The sequence below is a fragment of the Hypanus sabinus genome, chromosome 29 (genome assembly GCF_030144855.1).
Source record: "Hypanus sabinus isolate sHypSab1 chromosome 29, sHypSab1.hap1, whole genome shotgun sequence".
Classification (NCBI taxonomy): domain Eukaryota; kingdom Metazoa; phylum Chordata; class Chondrichthyes; order Myliobatiformes; family Dasyatidae; genus Hypanus; species Hypanus sabinus.
The window spans coordinates 29,601,695-29,627,476 of record NC_082734.1 but is presented as its reverse complement, the minus strand read 5'-3'; the positions used below and the strand labels follow the sequence as shown (position 1 = coordinate 29,627,476).

Here is a 25,782-nt window from a genome sequence, read left to right as displayed (position 1 = left end):
CTGTAGAGAAGTGTCTTTTTCTGTTGATCAGTGTCAAAAAAGCCAAATTAAATCCACTGTTGTAAAACAATAAAACATGAAAACTCCCAAGGATGGTGGTGGTGGGGTGAATACTTTTTATTGGCACTGTACATATATGTCAACATATGCAACCGTGCAATCATACACAATAAATCCAAGAAACAATAGAATCAATGAAAAACAACCAACAAATGAGCAAAAGGGTACAAACTGTACAAATACTGAGGAAATAATTCAATAAGACCATGAGACGAAGAGTCCTTGAAAGTTGAGTCCATACATTGTGGGAACAGTTCAGTGATGTGGCGAGGGAAGTTATCCCCTCTGGTTTAAGAGCCTTATGGTTGTGGGGTGATAACTGTTCCTGAACATGATGGTGCAAGTCCCAAGGCTCCTGCAACTTCTTCCTGATGGCAGCAGTGTGGAGAGAATGACCTGTGTGTTTGGGGTCCTTTATGATAGATGTTACTTTCCTTCATCAACACTTCATGTAGTGGGAAGGGTTTTACCCGTGATGAACTGGGCTGGGCCATATTCACTACTTTCCGTTCAAGGGCGTTGCTGTCTCCATAGCAAGCCATGATGCAATCGGGCCATACATCTATAGAAGTTTGTCAAAGTTTTAGATGCCATGTCTAATCTTCACAAGGACATACAGCAGCTGCTGTGCTTTCTTCATACTGGCTGGGCCCAGAACAGATCCTCTGAAACAATAGCGCTGAAGAATTTGAAGTTCCTGCCCCTCTCCCCTCTGATCTACCAAAGTGGACCTCCAATTTCCTCCTCTTGAAGTTGATAATCAGCTCCTTGGTCTTGCTAACATTCAGTGAGATTGTTATGGTGGCACCACCCAGCACATTTTCTCTCTCCCTCCTATATGCTGATTTGTCACCATTTTTGGTTCAGCCAATCATGGTGGTGATGTCAGCAAACTCAAATATGGCATTGGATACTATGATGGGCACAAACCTCTGTACTATCGGGGACATTTTCAAGGAGTGGTGCCTTAGCAAGGCAGTGTCCATTTAGAACCCCCATAACTCAGGACATGCCCTCTTTTCATTGCTGCCATCAAGAGGTACAGAAACCTGAAGGCACACACTCAGCGACTCAGGAAGGTTCTTCCCCTCTGCGATCCAATTTCTGAAAGAACTCTGAACCCATGAACACTATCTCACTTTTTTTCATTCCTTGTTTTTGCACTACTTATTTAAAACTATGATATATATTTTTGTGTTTACTGTAATTCAGTTCTCTCTGTTATCATGCAGTACCTTGCACTGCTGCCACAAAGTGAACAAATTTCATGACATGTGCCAGTGATATTAAACCTGACTCTGATTCGAACTGTGCATAGCCTCAGTGAAGTATAAAGCGAGTGGAGCACACCCTCATGGTGCACCTATGCTGATGGAAATTGCATAGATGATTTTACCTATCCAAGCTGAACACTGATTAATGTAAATTGTAACAAGTGATAACTGAGAATGCAAGAAACCACAGAGTTGTGGGCACTGCACTTCACAGAAACCATCCTTCCTCCATTGTCTATTCTTCTCGCTGTCTGACTGAAGCAGTCAGCACAATTGATTACACATTCCCCCCCCACCCCACCCCAATCAGTCTCTCTTCTCCCACACAGGTTATAAAAGTCTGAAAGCACATACCACCAAGCTCAAGGACGGCTCCTACCTCTGTTATCAGACTATTGAATGGTCCTCTTGTACGATAAGTAAAATCCTACTGTAGTCTACTTCGCTTTGACCTTGCACCCTATTGTTTACTTGCACTGCACTTTCTCTGCAGCTGATAACTTTATTCTACATTCTGTTCAGTGATTTGTTCTGCATGAACGGTTGGCAAGACAAGCTTTTAACTGTATCTTGGAACATGTGACAATAATAAATCAATACCAACATTTTTTTGTTATCTGCACGCTAACTCAATACTCCAAATTAAAAGCCTGTGAAAGAACACAACAGAGGAAGGAGGTGGAGCAGTGGAAGATGTCAGAAAGTTAAATTGTAATATAGTGGCAACGGACTGTGATGTGAAATCTGTGTGGATTGAAGTTATGAACATCGGGGACACAGTTAGAAATATCTAGTCTCTCAAACTGCGCCTAGCAGACAGATTCAATCAAGATAAAGGCTCACCAAAACCTCTACTTTCTGATAAGCCTTTGGGGATTTGGCATGTCACCAAACTTCTGCAGACGTTTTGTGTAGAAAGGTTCAACCAGTTGGGACTTTGCTCTGTGGAGCAAAGGAGGATGAGAGACAAACTGGTAGAGCTGTACAAGATTATGAGAGGCATAAAGTGGACAGCTGGTGCTTTTTTCCCCCAGGATGGAAATGGCCAATGTCAGAGGATGTCTGTTTAAAGTGAGTGGAGGAAAGTGTGCACGGTACATACAGTCAAGCATGGCAGTAGAGGCAGACATATTAGAGATATTAAAGGCACTCTTAGATAGGTGCATAGATGAATGAAACATGAAGGGTTATCAGCTGTATGGGAGGGTTAGATAGACCATGGTGTACGTTAAAAGGTCGGTATTACATTGTAGGCCAAATGGCCCACTGCGTGCTGTACGTTCTATGTTCTAGAGTCATAAAACATTAGAGTACCATAGGCCCTTCAGCCCATGTAACCACGCTGACCCTTTCTGCCTAGAAGACCTTTCAATGACCTATGTACTATCCAATGTCTCTTAAATGTAACAACTGAACCTGCATCCATTACTCCCACTGGCGGCTTTTCCAATCACATCACCCTGAATGAAGCCCCCCCCCGTACTCCACTTAAATATTTCACCTGTCACCCTAAACCCATGACCTCTACTTTAGCTTGCACACATCTATCTTATTTATTGCGCTCATCAATTTGCATATCTCCCTTCATTCTATGCCATAGAAATTATGACCCCACATACCCACAGGTATTGACAACAAGCACAGAATAGTTATACAGAAGTGAAAAGTGCGATTGCATAACCAAGACATTGTGCTAATAAAAGGACACAATCAAAGATGTGAAAAATAGAAAAAAGTCCAGTAATGTTCTGCTGCTGAGACACTGAATGGTGGAAGGGAAGTAGCTGCCCGAATGGTGGGGAAGGACATTTCCATAAAGTATTGGCATGAGTCCACTACTTTCTGCAACTTGTTACGTACCAGTGCATTCAAATTGCCGTACATGCTTAAAGGTTACTGTTTATGTTGAAGCATTGTACACCCCAAGTCAGGCCCCGTCGCCTGGAGCATTACCTTCAATTCTGGTCACTCTTTTACAGGAAAGATGTGCAGTCTTGGAGAAGGTGCAGAAAAAATTTGTGAGAACGCTGTGTGGTTTATAAGGAGAGGATGGACACCCTTAGGTTGTTTTCTCTGGAATGGCAGAGGTTGAGGGGAGACCTGATAGACGTGTATAATTATGAGGCACGGAGAGGCAGCAGTATCTTTTGTTGCCCAAGGTGAAATACCTAACCCAGAGGGCATGCACTTGAGGTGAGAGTTAACTTCAAAGGAAATTTGCAGAACAGCTTTTTCCATATAGAAAGTGGTGGGCACTGGAATGTGCTTCTAGGGGTAGCAGATATGATAGTAATTTAAGAGGCTTTTGGATAGACACATGGATATGCAGGGAACAGAGAGATATGAGCCACATGCAGGCAGTTTCATTTTTCACATTGTGGGCCAAAGGGCCTGTTCTGTGCTGTTCTATGTTCCAAGTTTGCCAGAGAAAACCTAGAAACACACAAGACCTCCACCAGCTTCTAGGAAAGTAAAGACACTGCCGTACCTTTGTCATGAATACATCTGTGTGCTGGGCCCAGGGCAACATACAAGAGATATTTACATCCAAGAATTGGAAACTGGTTTCACACCAGCTGCTGGCAAGACACGACAGTCAATAATGAAAGCTGAAGTAACAATTTGGAATCAAACTAAATCAAATGTGCTTTACCTTTGGTTTCATCACTGGTAAAGCACATAAAGTATGAGGGGCCTGACAGGCTGGGTTTGTTTTGCTTGCAGTGAAGGAGGCTGAGGGGTGACCTGACAAAGGTTTATAAAACTCTGAAGGGTGTAGACAAGGTGGGTGGTCACGGTTGTTCTTGCCCCAAGGGAGGGGAGTCGCAAACTAGAAGGCACAGGTTTAACGCGAGAGGGAAAGGTTCAAGTTTTCAAGGATCAAGTTTTCCTCACACACGGGGCAGTGGGGATGTGGAACGGCTGCTGACTACAATTAAACGGCACCTCAACAACTTCTCACTCAATGTCAGCAAAACCAAACAGCTGATTTTTGAAACCAAGCAGGAAGAGGAAGCCGAGGTCCAGGAACCAGACTTCATTAGGGGATCTGTCCTGGGACCAGCACATTACAAAGAAAGCAAGGCACCACCAGTATTTTCTTGGAAGTTTGTGCAGATTCGGCATGTCATCTAAAACTGATCAACTTCCATAGATGTAGTTGATGGCCTGACTGCCGTGGAAACACCTATGTCAAAGTACGAAAAAGTATACCAGAAGTGGTGGATACAGCCCACTCCATCACAGCAGAAGCCCTCCCTACCATTGAGCACATCTGGAAGACATCAGTATCCATCATCGGGGAACCCCACCACACAGGCCATGCTCTCTTCTCGCTGCTCTCCTTGCCATTAGGAAGGAGGTACAGGAGCTGCAGTAACAGTTTTTATGCTTCAGCCATCAGGCTCCCAAACTGGCGTGGACACCTTCACACACCTAACACTGAAATGATTCCACAACCTATGAACTCTGCTTCCAGGACTCTACTACTCATGTTCTCGGCATTAATCAATCAACCATTTTGTTTTTATTGCAGTTTGTATTCTTTTGAGCATCTATTGTTTGTCGATCTTTGTGTGTAGTTCTTCATTGATTCTAATACATTTCTTTGATTTTTTCTATTTCTATGAACGGCTGTAAGAAAATGAATCTCAAGGTAGTATACGGGATACATACTTTGATAATAAATGTACTTTGGACTTTGAATTTTCTTTCATCTATGTATGCCTGAATGACTATTGACCTGTGGCTCTGACATCAATTGCTATGAAGTGCTTTGAGCGATTGGTTATGGCGCACATCAACTGTAGATGCTATCTCTCTGGCACTACATTCCTCCTTGGAACACCTGGAGAAGAAAGATGCATATGTAAGGCTCCTTTTCATTGACTACAGCTCTGCCTTTAATACCATCATTCCAAATAAACTGATTCCTAAGCTCCGGAACCTGGGTCTTAGCACTCAGATCTGCAGCTGGATCTTCAACTTCCTCACAGACAGCTCCCAGGCTGTAAAAATAGGGGACAAGCTCTCCTCTATAATCACTCAGAGCACTGGTGCCCCACAAGGCTGTGTACTCACTGTACACCCATGATTGTGTAGCCAAGTTTCCATCGAACTCAATATATGTTTGCTGATGACACCACAATTGTAGGCCATATCTCGGGTAATGATGAGTTTGAGTACAGAGAGGAAATTAAGAACCTAGTGGCATTGTGCGAAGATAATAACCTATCCCTCAACGTCAGCAAAACGAAGGAATTGGTTGTTGACTTCAGAAGGAGTAGCAGACCGCACGACCCCATCTACATCGGTGGTGCGCAGGTGGAGCTGGTCAAAAGCTTTAAGTTCCTTGGGGTGAATATCAGAAATGACCTGACTTGGTCTAAACAAGCAGAGTCCACTGCCAAGAAGGCTCACCAGCGCCTTTACTTCCTGAGAAAGCTGAAGAAATTTGGCCTGTCCCCTAAAAGCCTCAATAATTTTTATAGACGCACCGTAGAAAGCATTCTTCTGGTATGGAAGTTGTCCTGTCCAAGACCGGAAGAAGCTGCAGAAGATCGTGAACACAGCCCAGCACATCACACAAATCAATCTTCCGTCCTTAGACTCACTTTACATTGCACGCCGTCAGAGCAGTGCTGCCAGGATAATCAAGGACACGACCTACCCAGCCAACACACTTTTTGTCCCTCTTCCCTCTGGGAGAAGGTTCAGGAGCTTGAAGACTCGTACGGCCAGATTTGGGAACAGCTTCTTTCCAACTGTGATAAGACTGCTGAACGGATCCTGACCCCCCCCGGATCTGGGCCATACCTTCCAAATATCCAGACCTGTCTCTCGGGTTTTTTTTTTGCACTACCTTACTTTTCTTTTCTATTTTTAATTTATGATTTATAATTTAAATTTTTATTATAGGTTGCCCCTGCTTTACGCCACTTCGCTTTTACAAAAGACCTACATTAGTAATCTGTTTTCACATTACAAAGATGATTTTCGCTTTTATGAAAATTTTTCCCATATAAATTAATGGTTCTTTGCTTTACGCCATTTCGGCTTAAGAAAGGATTCATAGGAATGCTCTACCTTTGTAAAGAGGGGGGCACCTGTATTTATTATCGATTTGTAATCCAGGGAGCATGAAGTGCAGAATCAAATATTGCTGTGATGATTGTACGCTCTAGTATCAATTGTTTGGCGACAATGAAGTACCCTACTAATAGTCCCTTAAAAGTCCCTACTGTAACTTGTGGGAGAGTCATGATCAAGGGAATAGAGCGACAAAGTAAAGGTATTGGTAGCTTAAAAAACTGAGATATGCAGAAGTTCCTTCTGAGGTTGTTGAATCTCTGAAATTCCCTGCTCCCCACAGCCCCTAAGCAGGATGGTGATTGGAGCATTGTGAACATAGGAACAGAAGTAATTGCAAGATCGAGAAATAAAGGGTAACGGAGAGCACACAGAGGAATTCACAGTTAGAGTGAGGGATGTATCAGAATTCATCTAATGTATTAGATGCTCTGCCTTTACAACCCCAGCCCCTCTTTTCCAACCCTCCCATTGCTCCTTGACCCTCTCCCTGGATGAGTTTCCAACTAACTCTCCCCATACATCTCCAGTGTTGTTCCCCACCCTGGGACCCTGAGATACTGCTAACCAACACCTCCCCTGCCTCTGCCTGTGCCCCTGCTTCTCCCCTGGGTCCTGCTGTCCCTCTGGGTCCATCAGCTGCAAAGGATCCTGCAGCCCCTCCAGTTCATGAGCCACAACAGGGTCCTACCGCCCTTCCTGTTCTTGGGGACTCTCAAGAGTCCTGCCACATCTATAATTTCTTGTACCCCCAGGCACTTTACAGTTTATGGTCCCTGTGCTACTGTGGCTACAGCGTCTCCGTAATGTCCTGCTATCCTTCCACCTCAGGAATCTCCACTGAGTCCTGCTGCTTTTCCTTCAGGTCTTGGTGCTTTACAGAGTCCTGTTTTCCCTTCAGCTCTTGGCACTCAGCAGAGCCCTGCTGCTTTACCAGCTCCTGGCAATCCTCTGCTTCCCTCATCCTTTCAGGCAGCTGGATACGGCCCTTTTTGGCATAGTGCCTGATCCGGGACTCGAGCTCCTCGCAAGTCGGCCGCTCCATCAGCCGCTTGTAGATCCTGGGCTTCACTCCATCTAGCAGCACATCTGAGAGGTTGGTGACAGGTGGTTGGGTCCGGGCCCAGGTAGTCAGAGTGCTCTCCTCTTCCTCCTCGGCCTCTGGCTCTGCAGGAGCATAAGCAAAGGAATGGCAGTTATCCTTAGTGCCCAATTCTCTGCCCCTCCCGCTCGCTCCCCACAGCTCCCTTCCCCCAGTGTTTGGTGCTCCAAAAGTTCACGCTGCCCTTCCAGCTAGTGGAAAGTGCTAGGGTCTCACTGCCCCTCTAGTTCCAGCATCTCCTACAAGGTCATAGAGTCACAGAGCACTACAACATGAAGCAGACCCTTCAGCCCATCTACTCTGTGCCAGCCGGTTCTTCTGCCCACTCCCATTTATCTGCATCCAGACCATATCCCTCCATACTCCTCTCATCCACATAACTATCCAAGCTTCTTTACATGTTGCAATTGAACCCTCATCTACCACTTCAACTGGCAACTCTTTTTCAACACTTGTACCACCAACTGAGTGAAGAAAATTGCCCTCAAGTTCCGCCTAAATGTTTCACCTTTCACCATAAACCTAAGACCTCTAGTTCTAGTCCCATGCCACCTGAAGGGGAAAAAGTCTGCATTCATTCACCTGTCTATACCCCTCAATATTTTGTATTGCCCTATAAGATTTCCTGTCATTCTACTACACTCCATGGAATAAAGTCCTAACCAATTCAACCTTTCCCCATACCTAAAGTCTTCCAGCAACATCCTTGTAAATTCTCTCTGTACGCTTTCAAGTTTATTGATAACTTTCAAGTAGGTGACCAGAACTACACAATACCCCTAACTTGCCCCAACCAGTGTCCTGGACAACTTCAACAGAACAACACAACTCCTGTATTTAATACCGATTTTGAAAAGCCAATGTACTAAAATTTCTCCTTACAACTGCATTTACCTGTTGAATTATGGATCTGAATTCCCAGATCCTTTTGTTCTACCTCTCCTTAATGCCCTATTGCTCTATGTGCAAATCTGACCATGGTTTGACCTACCAAAGTGCAAATCCTGTAGGGTGGTGGGGACTGACCCTTTGCCCTGCACCAGAGGACAGACTAATGCACAAGGCACTGGGTACACTTGCCATCATGTCAAGATCTAGGACCTCGTGTTGCAAACCTGGAGTACAGGAGCAACATTTATCCGCCCTGAACTTCAAGGTCTTCACCAAACACCATGTCAATCAAACTGATCCCATCTCCCTCACATGATCCATTTTCCTCTGTTCTCTGCCTGGTCGTGCAGCTGCCTCCTGAACTTCTTACTCATCAGTGAATGACCTACTAAACTCTTCTGCCCGTGCCCCTCTGTTCCCCGCGCGATGCTCACGGCCCCCGTTCCTCGCACATCTATGTTCCTATCTAAAAGCCTCAAAGGGCTCTAACATATCTGCCTCCATCACCACCCTGGCAGCACACTCCACACTGCTCCTTATGTAAAATAAAAATTGCCTCTTCACCTTCTTTGAACTTGCCCCTCTCATCTTAGAATCATTCTCTCTGACATTAGATGTTTCCACCCTGGGGGAAATTATACCAGCTGTCACTCTATCTGTGCCTCTGATAATCTTATAAACCTCTATCGGAACTCCCCTCTCAGTCTCAACTGCTCCACCCAAAATAACCCAAGGTTGTCCAACGTGTCCTTGCAGCAACAGGCCTTCAAATCCAGACAGCACCTTGCTGAAACTCTTCTGCAACTAACCCACACTCCTCCCATAACAGACTGATCACAACTATATATCCAAGTGTGCATGGCCTACCAGAGTTCTATACCCTTGACTATTCCTGATACTCAACCACACTTACCAAAGTTTTACCAAACCAATTAACTAGTAATTAACAACAAAACCCTTTTCCCTGCACATTGTTCAGATATGTCCTGTTCCAGAACATCCACATGCACAGACTAATCCCAATCTCTTCACCCCCCCACACATGCACCCCACTCCTCTACCCACAAACTCACCCTCTCCCTCCCCACAAACTCTCCCCTTCCACTACATGCACTCCTCCTCTCTTCCTCCCACACATACTCACTCTCCCCCACACACACCCACATCCTCCCCCATTCATTCTTATCCCTCCTTTCACGCTTTGCTCACAGACTGCTCCCTGTCTCTCATACACACGTACCCCTCCCCGTCTCATAAATATGGGAGGGGAGAACAAACACGCACACCTTCCCCCCACCTGGTTCCGGGGGAATGGGCGGCTGCCCCAGTCCGCTCAGCATGGTGTGCAGGATCCGAGTTTTGATGGTGTGACTTGCCCACAGAGCCTGGAGATGCCGCACATTGAAGGCATGTACCTCTGGATCAAAGATCCACTTCACGTTTTCATAAGCACAGTCGTAGAGAATGAGGGGGTAGTCCACAGCCATACTGCAGAGAGGGGTGGAGAGGGTAACATCAGTGAACACACGCCAAATCCCCACTGTTAAAAGCAAGAGGAATGGGAGTAGGGGGTCCCAGGATGGGCCAAGAAACAGAGGGTGAATAGGACACGCTCCAGGATTGGCAGGTAAGAGTAACAGAGGAGTAACAGTGTACAAGGGTAAAGCATGCACCGACGTGAGTCAGAATACCTTGGGGGATGGGTTGGGGTCAGAGGGCTGGGGAGGTCAAAGGTCAGAAACCTGAGGTGGTTGAGGGTCAGGAGTCAAAACCTGAAGTGAGAGATCAGGCTTCCAGGAAGGCCAGGGTCAAGGGTGGACTGGGGAGTCAGAGCTTAGGAGTCAGAAGTTGGCAGGCTGGAGAGATCATAAATCAGGGATTGGTGGTCTTGCATCAGAATGTCTGTGAGGTTGGAGCCTAGGGGTTAGAGGGCGCAGAGAGGTCACAGGCCAGGAGTTGGAGGTCGGCAGGCCAGAGGGCTCACCTGTACTGAGGCTTTCGGGGGTGGCTATGGACATCGAGCAGCTGGTCAATGACATCGGGCTCCTCCAGGCCACGGCCCACCAGCAGCAGCACGGCAGCCATGCAGCGCACTTGGTGGTAGAGAAAGGCACGCGCCCGCACCTCCAGGCAGCCAAGGCCAGGCCCGGCCCCCAGCACTCTCACTCGCATTACTGTGCGTTGGTACTCCAGCACGCCTCCTGCCACATCTGGCCGGCACAGGTTACGGAAGTCGTGGGTGCCCTCCAGTCGGCGACCCGCCTCCTGCATGGCATCCAGTCGCAGTCCGGCCAACGGGAACAGGTAGTGGTAGGTACGGTGTAGGCAGCTGAAACGGGCACTGAAATCTGAGGGCACCGGTGCCCAGGCTAGTGCCCGTATGTCCCCCGGTAGCACTCGATTCAGCAGCCGGGTGTAGGGCAGCTCCCCCTCTGCCCCCTCCCTGGCACCTGGCACTAGCTCCGTCCCATCCGGAGACAGCGTCTGTGAGCGAAGGTCTAGGGAGATCACCTGAGGGGGTGGGGGGGGGGGGTGAAGAGTGAAAAACGGGGAGAGAAAACAAGAGAAAGAGATAAAACAGTGTTAAGGTCACACCACACTGAAGTAGGTAGACTTCCAACCGTACATCTCCCCTCTGCACATCGCCACCCATTCCTCACCATCCCTCACACCCCCCTCCCTTATCCTGCAATGTTGCTATGTGGAAGGAACTCAGAGCTCCTCAAGAGAACAGATAGAGGGACATGGATGGATGGACACACACACATACGGACACTGAGCAAGAAAGAGAGTGAGAGACATGGGGGCAGAGAGAATCTAAATCACGTTTACTCTCATTCACATAAGTCATACAATGCAATACATAAAAACTATAAGTTCCAAAAAGTGAATAGATGGAGGATAGTGAAGTCACCTTCATGACTGCTCAGAAATCTGAAGGTAAAAGGGAAGAACATGCTCCTAAAGTATTGACACAGAGACACACGTAAAGGCAGAGTTCAGGTTTGAAGCCAGGTCTTGGGGACCGAGTGTTGCTGTCTCTACCCGCTGAGAAACGATAGATGCCTACAGCTGGAGCAAATTGTGTCACACGTGGGCCGAAACCCTTGGAGCAGAAGGTTCAACATTTATCCTCCTGAACTTCAAGCTCTGGACATCTGAAACTTCATGCTCCCTTAATTCTCGAGGCCACTCCCTCAGATAGCCCACCAGAAAGGAAATGAAATCCTCTGCGGAGCCCCTGGAGATCGACACTCAGAATGCGTGTAGGTGTCCGAACTGGTCTGTGTGTGCGTGCCCATCTGAGCATCTCTCTGTTACTGTTCACTTCTCTCCCACTCTCCATCCCTGCATGTCCATACTTCTCTATGTGTGTGTATACCTGTGCAAGGTTCTCTCTGCTCTCACCCTCCATCTCCATGTACGTTTCCTTCTCTCTCTGTTCACCTGTGTCTTGCACCCACTCCGTCTGTCACCCCCCTTTCAATCTGTCCAACTGCCCCTTTCTCCATTAATTTCAATCTCTCTGTTTGCAGGACACAGTGAAGCATCTCCAGGTGGCCCCTCAGCTGCAAAACCGAGTACCTCTCCCAGCGAGGATGAGGGCAACAAACAGACAGAGAATAGCAAAAACCCCTCAAAGATAACCTCCAAACCCACGGATCCGTAAAATACAAAACAGACACAGTACACCACAGGAGCAGACCCTTTGGCCCATGATGTTGTGCCACGTTAATTAAGGTAATGACTTTTGATCACTTCTGCCCACAGACGCCACCCTCTATTCCCAACACACCCCCTTGCCAATCTAAAAGCCTCTTAAACACCTCTACTACTGTATCTGCCTCCTCCACCAGCAGCCCTGGCAGTACATTCCAGGCACCCACCACTCTGTGTAAAAAAAAACTTAAATGCATGCTCTCGACTATTAGACATTTCAACACGGGGGGGGGGGGGGGGTAGTTACAGCTATTTACTCGATCTGTGCCTCTCTAAGTCTCTGTCAGCTCTCCTCACAGGATCCCCCACTCCAGCAGCTCTACTTCATTAGGAGTTTGAGAGAAGTGGTCTGTCACCAAAGACAAGCACATCTCTGCAAACGTTAGGTGGAGAGCACTCTGACCGGTTGCATCACTGCCTGGTACGGAGACTCTGATACACGGCATCGAAAGATACTGCAGAGGGTTAAAGATTCAGTCAGATCCACAAGCTCCCTACCAGCAAGGATATCTTCAAAACTTTATAATATTAACAAGTTAAAACTTATTAGTTATACTGTAACATATAGTAATTTTTGTTCCACATTGTACTGCTGCCGTAACAAAAATTTAATGACGTGTCAGTAAGAATAAACATAATCCTGTTAGAAGACAACAATTGAGTTCGTCCAACCTCTCATTATAGCTCATAATCAAGGCAGATACTTGGTGAACCTCTTCTGCACCCCCTCCAAAACCACCCTGTAATGGGGTGACTGGAACTGAATACAACACTCCAAATACAATCTGACTGAAGTTTTATACAACTACAATATAACTTCTTGACTTTTACACCCAGCACCCTGACTGATGAACGCAACCATGCCATAAGCCTTCTTTATCATCCTTTCATACTGTGTGCAGCCAATCTCAGGGCAGCGTCCATTATTAAGGACCTCCAGCACCCAGGGCATGCCCTTTTCTCACTGTTACCATCAGGTAGGAGGTACAGAAGCCAGAAGGCACATACTCAGCGATTCAGGAACAGCTTCTTCCCTTCTGCCATCCAATTACTAAATGGACATTGAACCCTTGGACACTACCTCACTTTTTTAAATATACAGTATTTCTGTTTCTTTACACTTTTAAAAAATCTATCCAATATACATAATTGATTTACTTATTTATTATTATTTTCTCTACTAGATTATGTATTGCATTGAACTGCTGCTGCTAAGTTAACAAATTTCACGTCACATGCCGGTGATAATAAACCTGATTCGGACCGAAACCCAAGATCCCTCCATACATTGGTGCTATTTTGTGTCCTGCCATTGATTGTAGAATTCAGGAAGGGGTGGTCGGGAGAACACACATCAGTCCTCATTAACCGTGGGAAGGGTGAGTAGCTTCAAGCTCCTGGGTGACTAAACCTCAGAGGATCTATCCTCACATTAATATAATCATGAAGGCAGCACAACAGCGTCTCTACTTCATTAGAAGTTTGATGAGATTTGCTACGTCACCAAAGACTTGCAAATTTCTCCAGATGTATTTCTGCAGTGGGGAGCATTAAGAGTGGTTGCATCACCACCTGGTATCGAGGGAAGGATTAGGATCAAAAGGAGCTATAGAGGCTTGCAGACTGGGACACCTCCAGCTCAGGCACAACTCTTCCCACAATCAAGTGCATTTTCAAAACCGTGTTTCACGGAGACAGCATCCACCTCATCATTGGTATGTGCCCTGTCTCATTAGGGAGGTGGAATAGGATCATGAAGAACTTTTTAGGAACAGATTCTTTCCTTCTGGCGTCAGATTTCTGAACAGTCCATGAACACTGCCGCTATGTAAGGCAGTATTAATTTATTTTTGTAACATAGTAATTTAAAACGTTTTTCTTTGCACTGCTGCTGTAACACAAGATAATTCATTACATATGTCTGTGATAATAAACGTGATTGTGATTAACTGTGTGTTGTCCCTTTATATTTGATCTCCCAAAGGTGATCGGACAGACGTTTAAGTTCAACATCGGAGGAAGGAGGAGAGGGTAGTGGGGATGGAGAGGGGGCGAAGGGGAAGGGGTCGATGCGGCCCACCCCAGATCCCAATCGGTTGCCCCGCCAGGGTCCAACTGCACCCTCCCCCACCTGTCCAAAGGCGCTGACTCCCTTGTCGGTGCGGCCGCTACGATGGTAGTTGGCCGTCTGTCTGCTCTCCACCAGCCGGGTCTTGGTCAGCGCCTCAAACAGCTTAGCCTCCACCGTGTTGCTGGTGTTCTCCTGGCTGGCGAAGCCCTGGTAGTCCCAGCCCAGGTAGGCCAGCCGTAGCGCTACGTGTCGGCGTCCATGCCGGCTAAAATCGAAGGGGCGCTGGGCCCGGCGGCGGCGAGAGATATGATGTCCGGGTTCGGCATAGGCAGTCACCCCCAGGGGACCTCCACACTTACAGCACTGAGGCTCTTCGCCCGGAGGACCTCCGGCTTGGGGACACAAGGAGCCACCACCCAGGGGCGGTAGGGTCTCTATATCGTTCTGAGGAGACGGAGTGTCCATTACACTCCTCACTCCACGCGGATGCCGCTTTCCTCCTTACGACTTCCGGTCCGGCCCAACTGCCGGTAGTGACGTTAAAAAATCTCCGCGCAAGCTGGGAGTTGTAGTTTTAAAGCTAACTCCTCATTCAACGTCGTGGAAGGGGATTTGGGTCCCCAGACAGAGATAGGTACACCGGAGGTCCTGGAAACGCGGGGATAAAATCCGGATCTCGGAGGCGGAGAAACCCGTTGCCCGCCAGCAACCAGAGCTTTCGCTGCCGGAGGGAAGGAGAGCCGGCAGTGGGGCGGGGAGACGGTAGTACGCCTGCGCACTGGGGAGTGGTTATTAGACAGCGCCTCGGTTGAGCGCATGCGCGAGGAGCGCCGCAGCGCTGTCTGTATCAGTGAGGACGGCTCCGTTACGCTTTTGACGTCCAGATCGGGTGGGGGTGGAGGAGATAATGCTCAAAGTAATTTATCTTCAAAGTACAGTGAATTCCGGTTAATTGAGAGATCGAGACCATTGCTTTTTGGACCAATTAATATCTGCCCCCATTAGCCGAAAGATCATGGAAGTAGTTAAATAGGTATAAAAATGACAAGCGTGAGTATCAAATTATGTATTTCAATGAAATACAAAACAAATTATAACACTGACAATAGTACCTAGTGTAGATAATGGATTACCTTCATATAATGCCATCAACAATTCCACCCTCCAACTCTTCATTTTCATTGTAGCATTCAAGATGAGTGCTGATACCTTCAAATTCTTCAATGGTCCTAACTTGTTGAAGTAGTGAAATTGTTTCATTTTCACTGGCTATTTCTAGCATCCCTAAGCCTGAATGGTTGAAATAGCAGTGATCAAAACAGTTTGGAGCAAATACGAGGAAATCTGCAGATGCTGGAAATTCAAACAACACACACAAAATGCTGGTGGAACACAGCAGGCCAGGCAGCAGCTATAGGGAGAAGCACTGTCGACGTTTCAGGCTGAGACCCTTCTTCGGGACTAACTAAAAGGAAAGATACTAAGAGATTTGAAAGTAGGAGAGGGAGGGTGAAATGATAGGATAAGACCCGAGGGGGTGGGATGAAGCTAAGAGCTGGAAAGGTGATTGGCTAAAGTGATACAGAGCTGGAGAAGGGAAAGGAACATGGGACGGGAGGCCTCGGGAGAAAGAAAGGGGGGGGGGAAGCACCAGAGGGAGATGGAGAACAGACAGAGTGATGGGGGGAGAGAGAGAGAAAAAAACAAACAACTAAATATGTCAGGGATGGGGTAAGAAGGGGAGGAGGGAAGTTAAAGAAGTCAATGTTCATGCCATCAGGTTGGAGGCTACCCTGCTGATATATAAGGTGTTGTTCCTCCAACCTGAGTGTGGCTTCATCTTGACAGTAGAGGAGGCTATGGATAGACATATCAGAATGGGAATGGGACGTAGAATTAAAATGTGTGGCCACTGGGAGATCCTGCTTTTTCTGGCGGACTGAGCATAGGTGTTCAGTGAAACATTATCCCAGTCTGCGTCGGGTCTCACCAATATATAAAAGGCCACACCGGGAGCACCGGACGCAGTATACCACACCAGCCGACTCACAGGTGAAGTGTTGCCTCACCTTGAAGGACTGTCTGGGACCCTGAATGGTGGTGAGGGAGGAAGTGTAAGGGCAGGTGTGGCACTTGTTCCGTTTACAAGGATAAGTGCCAAGAGGGAGATCGGTGGGAAGGGATGGGGGGGATGAGTGGACAAGGGAGTTGCGTAGGGAGCGATCCCTGCGGAAAGCAGAAAGGGAGGGGAGGGAAAGATGTGCTTGGTAGTGGGATCCCGTTGGAGGTGGCATAAGTTACGGAGAATTATACGTTGGACCTGGAGGCTGGTGGGGGGGGTAGGTAAGGACAAGGGGAACCCTATCCCGTGTGGGGTGGCGGGCGGATGGGATGAGGGCAGATGTGCGGGAAGTGGGAGAGATGCGTTTGAGAGTAGAGTTGATGGTGGAAGAAGGGAAGCCCCTTTGTTTAAAAAAGGAAGACATCTCCTTCGTCCTGGAATGAAAAGCCTCATCCTGAGAGCAGATGCAGCAGAGACAGAGGAATTTTGAGAAGGGGATAGCATTTTTGCAAGAGACAGGGTGGGAAGAGGAACAGTCCAGGTAGCTGTGAGAGTCTGTAGGCTTATAGTAGATATCAGTAGATAAGCCGTCTCCAGAGATAGAGACAGAAAGATCAAGAAAGGGGAGGGAGGTGTCGGAAATGGACCAGGTAAATTTGAGGGCAGGGTGAAAGTTGGAGGCAAAGTTAATGAAGTCAACAAGCTGAGCAGTTTGGAGTTTGGAGTTGTCTCACTTGCTAATTATCACAAAAATTGTTCTTTGAACACAAACACATGGAATTTAATGCTCTAAGTATGGTGTTGTGTTTAATGTACATGTGGCTGGCGTTAGTTAGAACCTGTTGATCAACAGTCTACTTCCCCATAATCATCATAGTATCCGAAATAGAGAAAGGGAATCTCAGCAATTTTCTCAATTAGTGTTTGTTCTGTAAAAGTTCTCCAAAATAGTGGCTGCTCCAATTAATCATGGTCCAATTAATGGGAATATGCTGTACATACTGTGTATGTCTCGATAGATTAATAGGAGGATTAAGTTCAAGAGTAGAGAGGTCATGTTGCAACTCTACAAATTTCTGGTGAGACCACATTTAGAGTACTGTGTTCAGTTCTGGTCACCTCATTATAGGAAGGATGCGGAAGCTGTGGAGAAGTTGCAGAGGAGACTTACCAGGATGTTCCCTGGATTGGAAAACAAGTCTTATGAGGCAAGGTTAGCAGAGCTGGGACTTTTCTCTTTGGAGCACAGAAGGATGAGTGGGGACTTGATAGAGGTCTACAAGGTTATGAGAGGCATAGGTAGGGTGGATAGCCAGTACCTGTTTCCCAGGGCACAAATAGCAAAGACTGGAGGGCATATGTACAAAGTTAAGGGAGGGAAGTTAAGGGGAGACATCAGGGGTAAGTTTTACACAGAGGGTTATGGGTGCCTGGAATGACATGGCAGGGATGCTAATGGAGGCCAAAACATTAGGGGTATTTAAGAGCCTCTTGGACAGGCACATGGATGAAAGTAAAATAGAGGGTTACGGGGTAGTGTGGGTTTAGTACTTGTTTTTAAGGAATATATGGGTCGGCACAACATCACAGGCCGAATGGCCTGTACTGTGCTGTAGTGTTCTAGAGTCTAGATTACACTCAGATTTATTTTTTAGAGGTCACTCACAATAAGTGCCCACTGGAAAAGAGAGCCAATTCACTCGCTATCCCTAATGGTCACTCCTCTTTCTGTGGCGCTGTTGCTATGAATACTTACCCAGCTGCTGTGCTCCATGCCTGCTAATATGATGAACTGATAAGTGGGACTTTGGGTCTACTCGGGGCTGCTCCATGGATCAGATTGGAGGACTCGGTTTGTTTCAGAATATTCTCATTTACTTCAATTGTTTGCATGATTTGTGTTTTATGTCCCCTTCCTTTTGCACATTAGGTGTTCTCCTTTTTTTTTGTTTAGTTGGATTCTTTCCAGTTTCTTGCTTTGTGGAGCAAACAAATCTCAAGGTTGTATAATTTATACATTCTTTGATTATACAATCGTTTGAATCTTTAAAATACAAAGAATCAATGAAAAGACTACACACAAAGACAGGCAAGCAATTAATATACAAAAGACAACAAATTGTGCAAATACAAAAACAAAATAGTAATAATATAGAATCAGAAACAGGTTTATTATCACTGGCATGTGATGTGAAACTTGTTAACTTAGCAGCAGCAGTTCAATGCAATACGTAATCTAACAGAGAAAAAAAACCAAATAAAATTTAAAAAAATATATAAATCAATTAGGTAAATTGAACAGATTTTTAAAAACATGCAAAAACAGAAATTCTGTATATTAAAAAAAGTGAGGTAGTGTCCAAAGATTCAATGTCCATTTAGGAATTGGATGGCAGAGGGGAAGAAGCTGTTCCCTGAATCACTAAGTGTGTGCCTTCAGGCTTCTGGACCTCCTACCTGATGGTAACAGTGAGAAAAGGGCATGCCCGGGGTGTTGAAGGTCCTTAATAATGGACGCTGCCTTTCTGAGACATTGCTCCTTAAAGATGTCCTGGGTGCTTTGTAGGCTAGTACCCAAGATGGAGCTGATTAGATTTACAACCTTCTGCAGCTTCTTTTGGTACAGTGCAGTGGCCCCTTCATACCAGACAGTGATGCAGCCTATAAGAATGCTCTACATGATACAACTATGGAAGTTTTTGAGTGTATTTGTTGACATGCCAAATCGCTTCGAACTTCTAATAAAGTATAACCGCTGTCTTGCCTTCTTTATAACTACATTGATATATTGGCACCAGGTTAAATCCTCAGAGATCTTGACACAGAGGAACTTGAAGCTGCTCACTCTGTCCACTTCTGATCCCTCTTTGAGGATTGGTATGTGTTTCTTTGTCTTGCCCTTCCTGAAATCCACAATCAGTTCTTTCGTCTTACTGACATTGAGTGCCAGGTTGTTGCTGTGGCACCACTCCATTAATTGGCATATCTTACTCCTGTACGCCCTTTCATGACCACCTGAGATTCTACTAATAATGGTTGTATCATCAACAAATTTGTAGATGGTATTTGAACTATGCCTACCCACACAGTCATGTGTACATAGAGAGTAGAGCAGTGGGCTAAGCCCACACCCGAGTTGCGCCAATGTTGTTCATCGGCGAGGAGGATATGTTATCACCAATCCGCAGATTGTGGTCTGGTTAGGAAGTCAAGGAATCAATTGCAGAGGGAGTTAGAGAGGACCATATTCTGCAACTTCTTAATCAGGATTGTGGGAATGATGGTATTGAATGCTGAGCTATGGTCAATGAACAGTATCCTGATGTAGGTGTTTGTGTTGTCCAGGTGGTCTAAAACCATGTGAAGAGCCATTGAGATTGCAAATGCCATTGACCTATTGTGGTGATAGGCACAATATTGCAATTGCAATGGGTCAGCTCCTGTTGAGGCAGGAGTTCAGTCCAGCTATGACCAACCTCTCAAAGCATTTCATCACTGTTGATGTGAATGCTACTGAGTAGTAGTCATTAAGGCAGCTCACATTGTTCTTCTTAGGCACTGGTATAATTGTTACCTTTTTGAAGCAAGTGGGAACTTCCACCTGTAGCAGTGGGATGTTAAAAATATACAATAGTGATTAATAATATTGAGAACAGGAGTTGTTGTGTCCTTGAAAATGAATTCGTAGGTTGTTGAAACCATTGAGATCTTGTGGTAAATGAGGTTATCTACACTGGTTCAGGAGCCTGATGGTTGAGGGGTAATAACTTCCTGAACCTGAAGGCTCCTGTCCTCCTTCCTGATGACAGCAGCGAGAAGACCTGTATAGTGGGGACGTTGATGATGGATGGTGCTTTCCTGCAGAAGTGTCCCTTGTAGATGTGTTCAGTGATAGGGAGGGCTTTACCTGTGCCCACTAACTTTAGTGGGCTTCTCATTCAAGGACAGTGGTGTTTCATAACAGGTCATGACGCAACCAGTCAGGATACTATCCAGCATGCATTATTGAAGCTGTTCAAAGTTTTAGAGGACATGCCTAATCTTCGCAATCTTTAAAGAAAGTAGAGATACTGCTGTGCTATCTTTCTAAAGAGATTTATGTGCTGGACCCAGGCCAGATCCTTTTAAATGATAATGCTGAGGAAATTAAAGTTACTGACCCTATCCTGTGCTCATCATGGGATTCATTGGTGGAGAAGAAAGTAATTTAATGTTACTCAGCCTCTCCACCATGGATCACCTAATGAAGACTGGTTCCTGCTCCTGGTCATCATCTCTTTGGTTTTGCTGACGTTGAGTGAGGGGTTGTCATTGTGGCACTATTCAACCAGATTTTCAATCTTCCTCCTATATGCTGATTCATCACCACCTTTAATTTGGCTAACAACAGTGGTGGTGTCAGCAAACTTAAATCTGGCATCGGAGCTGTGCTTAGTTTCACAGTCATAACTAGAAAGTGAGCAGGGCAGTGGACTAAGCACACAGGTTTGAGGTGCACTTGTGCTAATGGTGATTATTGAGGAGAAGTTGCCAATCTGAACTCACTGTGGTCTGCAAGTGAGGACATTAAAGATCCAGTTGGACAAAGGTGGAGTTGAGAACAAGTTCATGGAGCTGATTTAGTTTTGAGGGGATGATAGTGTTGAATGTTGAGCTTTAGCCCATGAAGATCATTCTGATATAGGCATCTTCACTATCCATATGTTCCAAGGGCTGAGTTAGCAAATGTACAGTCGCTGGAGAACAAAATGGAGGACCTAAGAGCAAGGTTACTGTATTGGCAGGGAAATGAGGAATTGCCACCATCTATGTTTCTCAGAGACATGGCTCACTCCAGACATGCCGGATATGTCGGTAAGACCCAAGGGCTTCTTAATACACATGGATGGACCGGACTGCTGATTTGGAAGAGGCAAAAGGTGGGGAATCTGTGTTTCATGATAAACTCTTTTTGGTGCTGTGCTCTTGTTCTCTTAACATGGAACATCTAAGGATTATGTGCTGATTGTTCTACTTAACAAGAGAGTTCTCCTCTGCGACCCATACCATCAAAGGTCAATGTTAAGCAGGCACTCAAGGTACTGAATACTGCCATCAGCAAATAAGAAGCACCTCACCCCGACGTCTTTCAAATCATTGTCAAGGACTTCAATCAGGCTTGTTTGAAGAAATCGCTGACCAATTATCAATCAAAATCACCCGTGGCACTAGGGGCACCAACTTACTCTACCTCTGCTATGCTACCGTTACCTGCCCAGACCACATTTCGGGAAATCTGATCTCTTGGCCATCTTCCTCCTGAAGATTGGGAGAGGATAAAGAGCACAGCTGCAAAAGTAAGGACAACAAAGAAGGGGTCACAAGAAGCAGAGGAGCGGCTATGGGATTGCTTCAGGTCTGTGGACTTGGGGGCCGAAGGGCCTGCATTGTGCTGTAGGTTTTCTATGTTTCTTCATATGCTAAGGGGAAATTCTGCACCAAACTGAAGAATGCCTGACAGCTGCGGTAGGGCTTGAATGCTATCATATCCTACAAGGTGAAACCAAGCAACACAGGTGACAAGAAGGTCTTGCTCCCACATGAGCTCAATGCCACCTTTGCTTGCTTAGACTGGTAAACAAAGCAGGCATCTTCACAAACTCCTACAGTGCCTGGTGACCCTGTAATTTCAGTCTGAGGGTGATGTGACAGCATCTTTCAGACAGCAAACCTGGCCAAGTACTAAAGACTTATGCTGATGATCTAGCTGGAGTGTTTACTGATATCCTTTAATCTCCCACTTTGGCAGTCTAAAGTACCTAGCTGCTTTGTGCCAGCTTCAATTATGTTGGTACCTCAGAAGAACATAGTAACCTGTTCTTCTATCATCCAGTAGCACCTACATCCACTTTGATGAAGTGCTTTGAAAGGCTGATGATGAAATACACAGTATCAACTGTTGCCTAAGAATCAGCTTGGATCTGCTCTAATTTGCCCACTGGTACAATAGGTCGACAGCAGGTGCCATTTCATTGGCTCTTCACTCAACATTGGAGCATCTGGACAGCGAAAATGCATATATCAGGATGCTCCTCATTGACTGTAGCTTTGCATTTAATATTATCATCCCTTCAAAACTAATCTTAAGTTTCAAGATCTAGGCCTCAATACCTCCTCGTGGAACTGTATCCTCAATTTGCTTACTTGCAGATGCCAGTCGGTTCACATTAACGATAATCTTCATCAGCACAGCTGCACCACAAGGCTGTCTGTTTAGTCCCCTACTCTACTCACTTTATACTCACCACTGTGAAGCTAAGCCCAGCTCCAATGCCATATTTAAGTTTGCGAATGTCGTTGGCCAAATCAAAGGTGACAGGCTTGCCAGGGAAGCGATCTGTCATCTGGTGAGGCGCAGTGTTTGGGTCACCTAGTTTAACTGGTTTGAACCCAGAGTTGAAAGGAACAAAGGCACGAGGCTGGGGGCAGAAACCATAGAACGATGCTGGTTGTACCCTTGGACCAGAGCTAGTAAGAAGGCTACTCAGGTAGGAAGGGCTTGGACTAACTTGAATAGTTGAACTGATACTATAAGAATCAGGAGTTTCAAATGATGTGGAGGACCCCACGGACACGTGGAGATCTGGGCCACAAGTAACGCCTAGTCTCCTTTCCTGAGTGATACCTTTTTCCTTCATTGTCTGTTCATGAAGGGTCAGGGTATCCTAGTGGGTGTGCACACAAGTAGTTTGTGAATCTATGTGCTTTTTAGTTGAGACAATAAAGGTTACTTATTGGTAAATTACTTATTGTGCCTCTCTGATCATTATTACTAAGGGGTAGATTCATTATAACAGAGTTGGCGTCCCTGGATAAAATTCTTTGCTGAGTCAGTAGGAGACTTGAATTAAACCACATGGGTGAGATACAGAGAGATATGGTACTGAGTAGAAAACTAACCTAGTATAAATATATATATATATAAATAGGGGAATTCTGCAACTCCAAAGGAATTGGATTGGTTTGATTGGAGGGGTTTCCTCCAGAAATACGTGTTGGGGAAGTGGCCACAAGATGAAGAATTTGTGAAGGGGATGCTCTTTGGAGAATCGCCTAAGAGAAGCCGTTGGTCAAGAAGTTTAAACGATTACAAGAAAAAGCAGTAGCAGATGACAGCTTAATTGAGGAGTCAATAGACGTTCGACAGAATGCTAAGGCAGAATGGCACAGATTAGAAACGGAAAATGAACGTCAGCATAAAGCAGAAGCTGAGCGAGAGATTATAACAGGAAATCCTAGACAATCGGTATAAAGCAGAAGCAGAGAAAGAAATTAGAAGAAAACAAAAGGCTCCAAAAGGAGGAAAAACCTTGAGAGAAAAGATTGCTGACTTGCAGGGTCAGAGACTGATACTTATGAGCCAGTTTCAGCTGAAGTCTGAGGCTGAGGAATTGGTTAATGAAAAAAAGTTAACAAGAGGAAGCTGCAGAACTAGCCAAGAATGAAGAGGAAGGATTAAGGAAACAATGTGGCAAGTTAAAGACGGCAATGAATGTGATTAAGACATCAGCACAGGAAAGGAAGGGCAACACTGGGGGTCATGCAAAGCGTTTAAAGCAGATATAAAAGCTGCAGGACCAACTCCGGCACAGAGAGGAATAATATCTGAAAGATGGGAGGAAGGTGATTATGGAGATATCCTTTGGAGTGATTTAGCCGATGAAGCAGCTAGATACAGATACGATAATGACGAAGCACCATCTCCCCGAGGTATCCCCACCGACACACTACAAACAGGAGCAGGATCTACCCCCTGCTCAGGGCAAGAAATCAAAATCAGAAATATAACACACACAACACTGTTTGGGGTACAGCAGCTTAGAGATATTGCCAAGGATTCCGGACATGTGTTCAGAAACTATCCTCGAGAGGTTTTCCAATCAACTGATAATCAGAGAGTAATACATGGCCTAGATTACTCTGAGGAAAGGAAGTTGATTATAATGTTTGTTACCACTCAGCTTTGCCAAGTGATGACGTTGTACTGAGTAACAGGCTGCATCTTTTCTTTGTGGAGAAGATGTTCCCTATAGTGGGAGAGTCTAAGACCAGAGAACACAGAGGGGCATTCTTTTAGAATGGAGATGAGGAGGAATTTCTTCAGCCAGAGTGTGGTGAATCTGTGAAATGCTTTGCTACAGCTGGCTGCGGAGGCCAGCATTGGGTATATTTAAGGTGGAGGTTGATAAGAGTTTTGATTGGTCAGCGCAAGAAAGCAGGAGACTGGGTTGAGAGAGAACTGGATCAGCCATGATGGAATGCCAGAGCAGACTCAATGGGCCAAATTGCCTTGTTCTGCTCCTGTATTTTGTGATATATATAGTGACATGGTGGGGGAACTAGTGAGGAATTAAAGAATGCAATATTGACTATTATCGGTATTAACAGAGTAAACATGCTAGCAAAACAATACCAGGGGAAGAGGTGAACAATGCGCTTGCATCCTGTTTAGGGATGTTTCAAGGAGTAAATGGAACAGCACTGGATTGAGTCTGTTTAGGAGCAGAGCCCTCAAACAGATGAATATAAAAAGCCATTGGAAATGTTTGATTCCATTGATCCCACACATACTGAGGAAAGTGAGTGGGAAAAGGAGATACAAAGGCCAACTAAACCCTCTAATGGGAAAGTGCTGTTTATTAAAAGGCAGGTGACTTCCTGGAGAAATTAAGGTAGAAGACCCACCCCAAGGGTGTCCCCATCACAGTACCAAGTGGCAAGGAAGAGCGGAGGAAATAGAACGGTGCCAGGAACAGGGAGAACTGAAGGTGATTTAAATGTTGTAACTGTGGTCTAGAGGGACAACATTGAAAGAATATCCAAACCTGAGAGAGTGAGACACCCCACCCCCACAAAATAACATGGAGACACTGCAATCCAGGGAATTGTACCCTAGGCTTCAATGACAGTGTGAGGCCTCACCAATACGTGTGTGAGACACACGGTGGTATGAAACCGGAGGACCTTGAGTGAGTGGTAGGGTCAGAGGCCACCCTGTTCCCTTTTATGGGACACTGGAGGATCCTGAACCACCGTCAACACCACTAATGCAAATAACGGAAATTAGGAGATGGTAAAATTATCTTAAGAGGATTCACAGGACATGCACAAGTGGGACATGCGAGTTAGAAGTCAGAATAGGAGACATTCAATAGTGTTGGTAGAATTATCCAGCAAACAGCAACATACACTGGGGAATGATTACAATGCTAAAGTGGGGCTTTGTATTGACCCAGTTAATTGTATGGTTTGGCAGATTCCAACTGGCATGAATAATATACAGCACATGCAGATCCCGGTAGGAGAATATCAGGATAGAATATGCACAATGGGTGAAATGTGGATCAAACCAGAGGAGGTGAGCAATGATCAGAAGGTGCAGCAAATTATTGCACAGAACTCGGGGGCATTTGCAAGGTACAAGCATGAATGCGGAAAGATGGGTGGCAGTATCTGTCCAGACCCCAAACCACAA

General features: G+C 45.7%; 1 protein-coding gene across 1 annotated transcript; it reads right to left on the bottom strand.

Moving 5' to 3' along the window:
- Positions 1-191: 191 nt before the first annotated feature.
- Positions 192-14,945, bottom strand: pus3 (pseudouridylate synthase 3). Its single transcript, XM_059954054.1, has 4 exons — positions 14,267-14,945; positions 10,400-10,926; positions 9,713-9,903; positions 192-7,589 (listed from the first exon to the last, which is right to left on the bottom strand). The coding sequence occupies exons 1-4, from the start codon at positions 14,669-14,671 to the stop codon at positions 7,237-7,239; spliced, it is 1,476 nt and encodes a 491-aa protein (XP_059810037.1). The 5' UTR covers positions 14,672-14,945; the 3' UTR covers positions 192-7,236.
- Positions 14,946-25,782: the final 10,837 nt, after the last annotated feature.

Bases quoted from the DNA above. Each gene is read 5' to 3' on its own strand.
- pus3 (XM_059954054.1), bottom strand. From the start codon at position 14,671: ATGGACACTCCGTCTCCTCAGAACGATATAGAGACCCTACCGCCCCTG. The intron at 9,904-10,399 runs GTGAGCCCTCTG...CCCTCTCTGCAG, and splicing joins CCCCGAAAGCCTCAGTACAG to TATGGCTGTGGACTACCCCC. The intron at 7,590-9,712 runs GTGGGGGGAAGG...ATGCTCCTGCAG, and splicing joins GCCCATTCCCCCGGAACCAG to AGCCAGAGGCCGAGGAGGAA.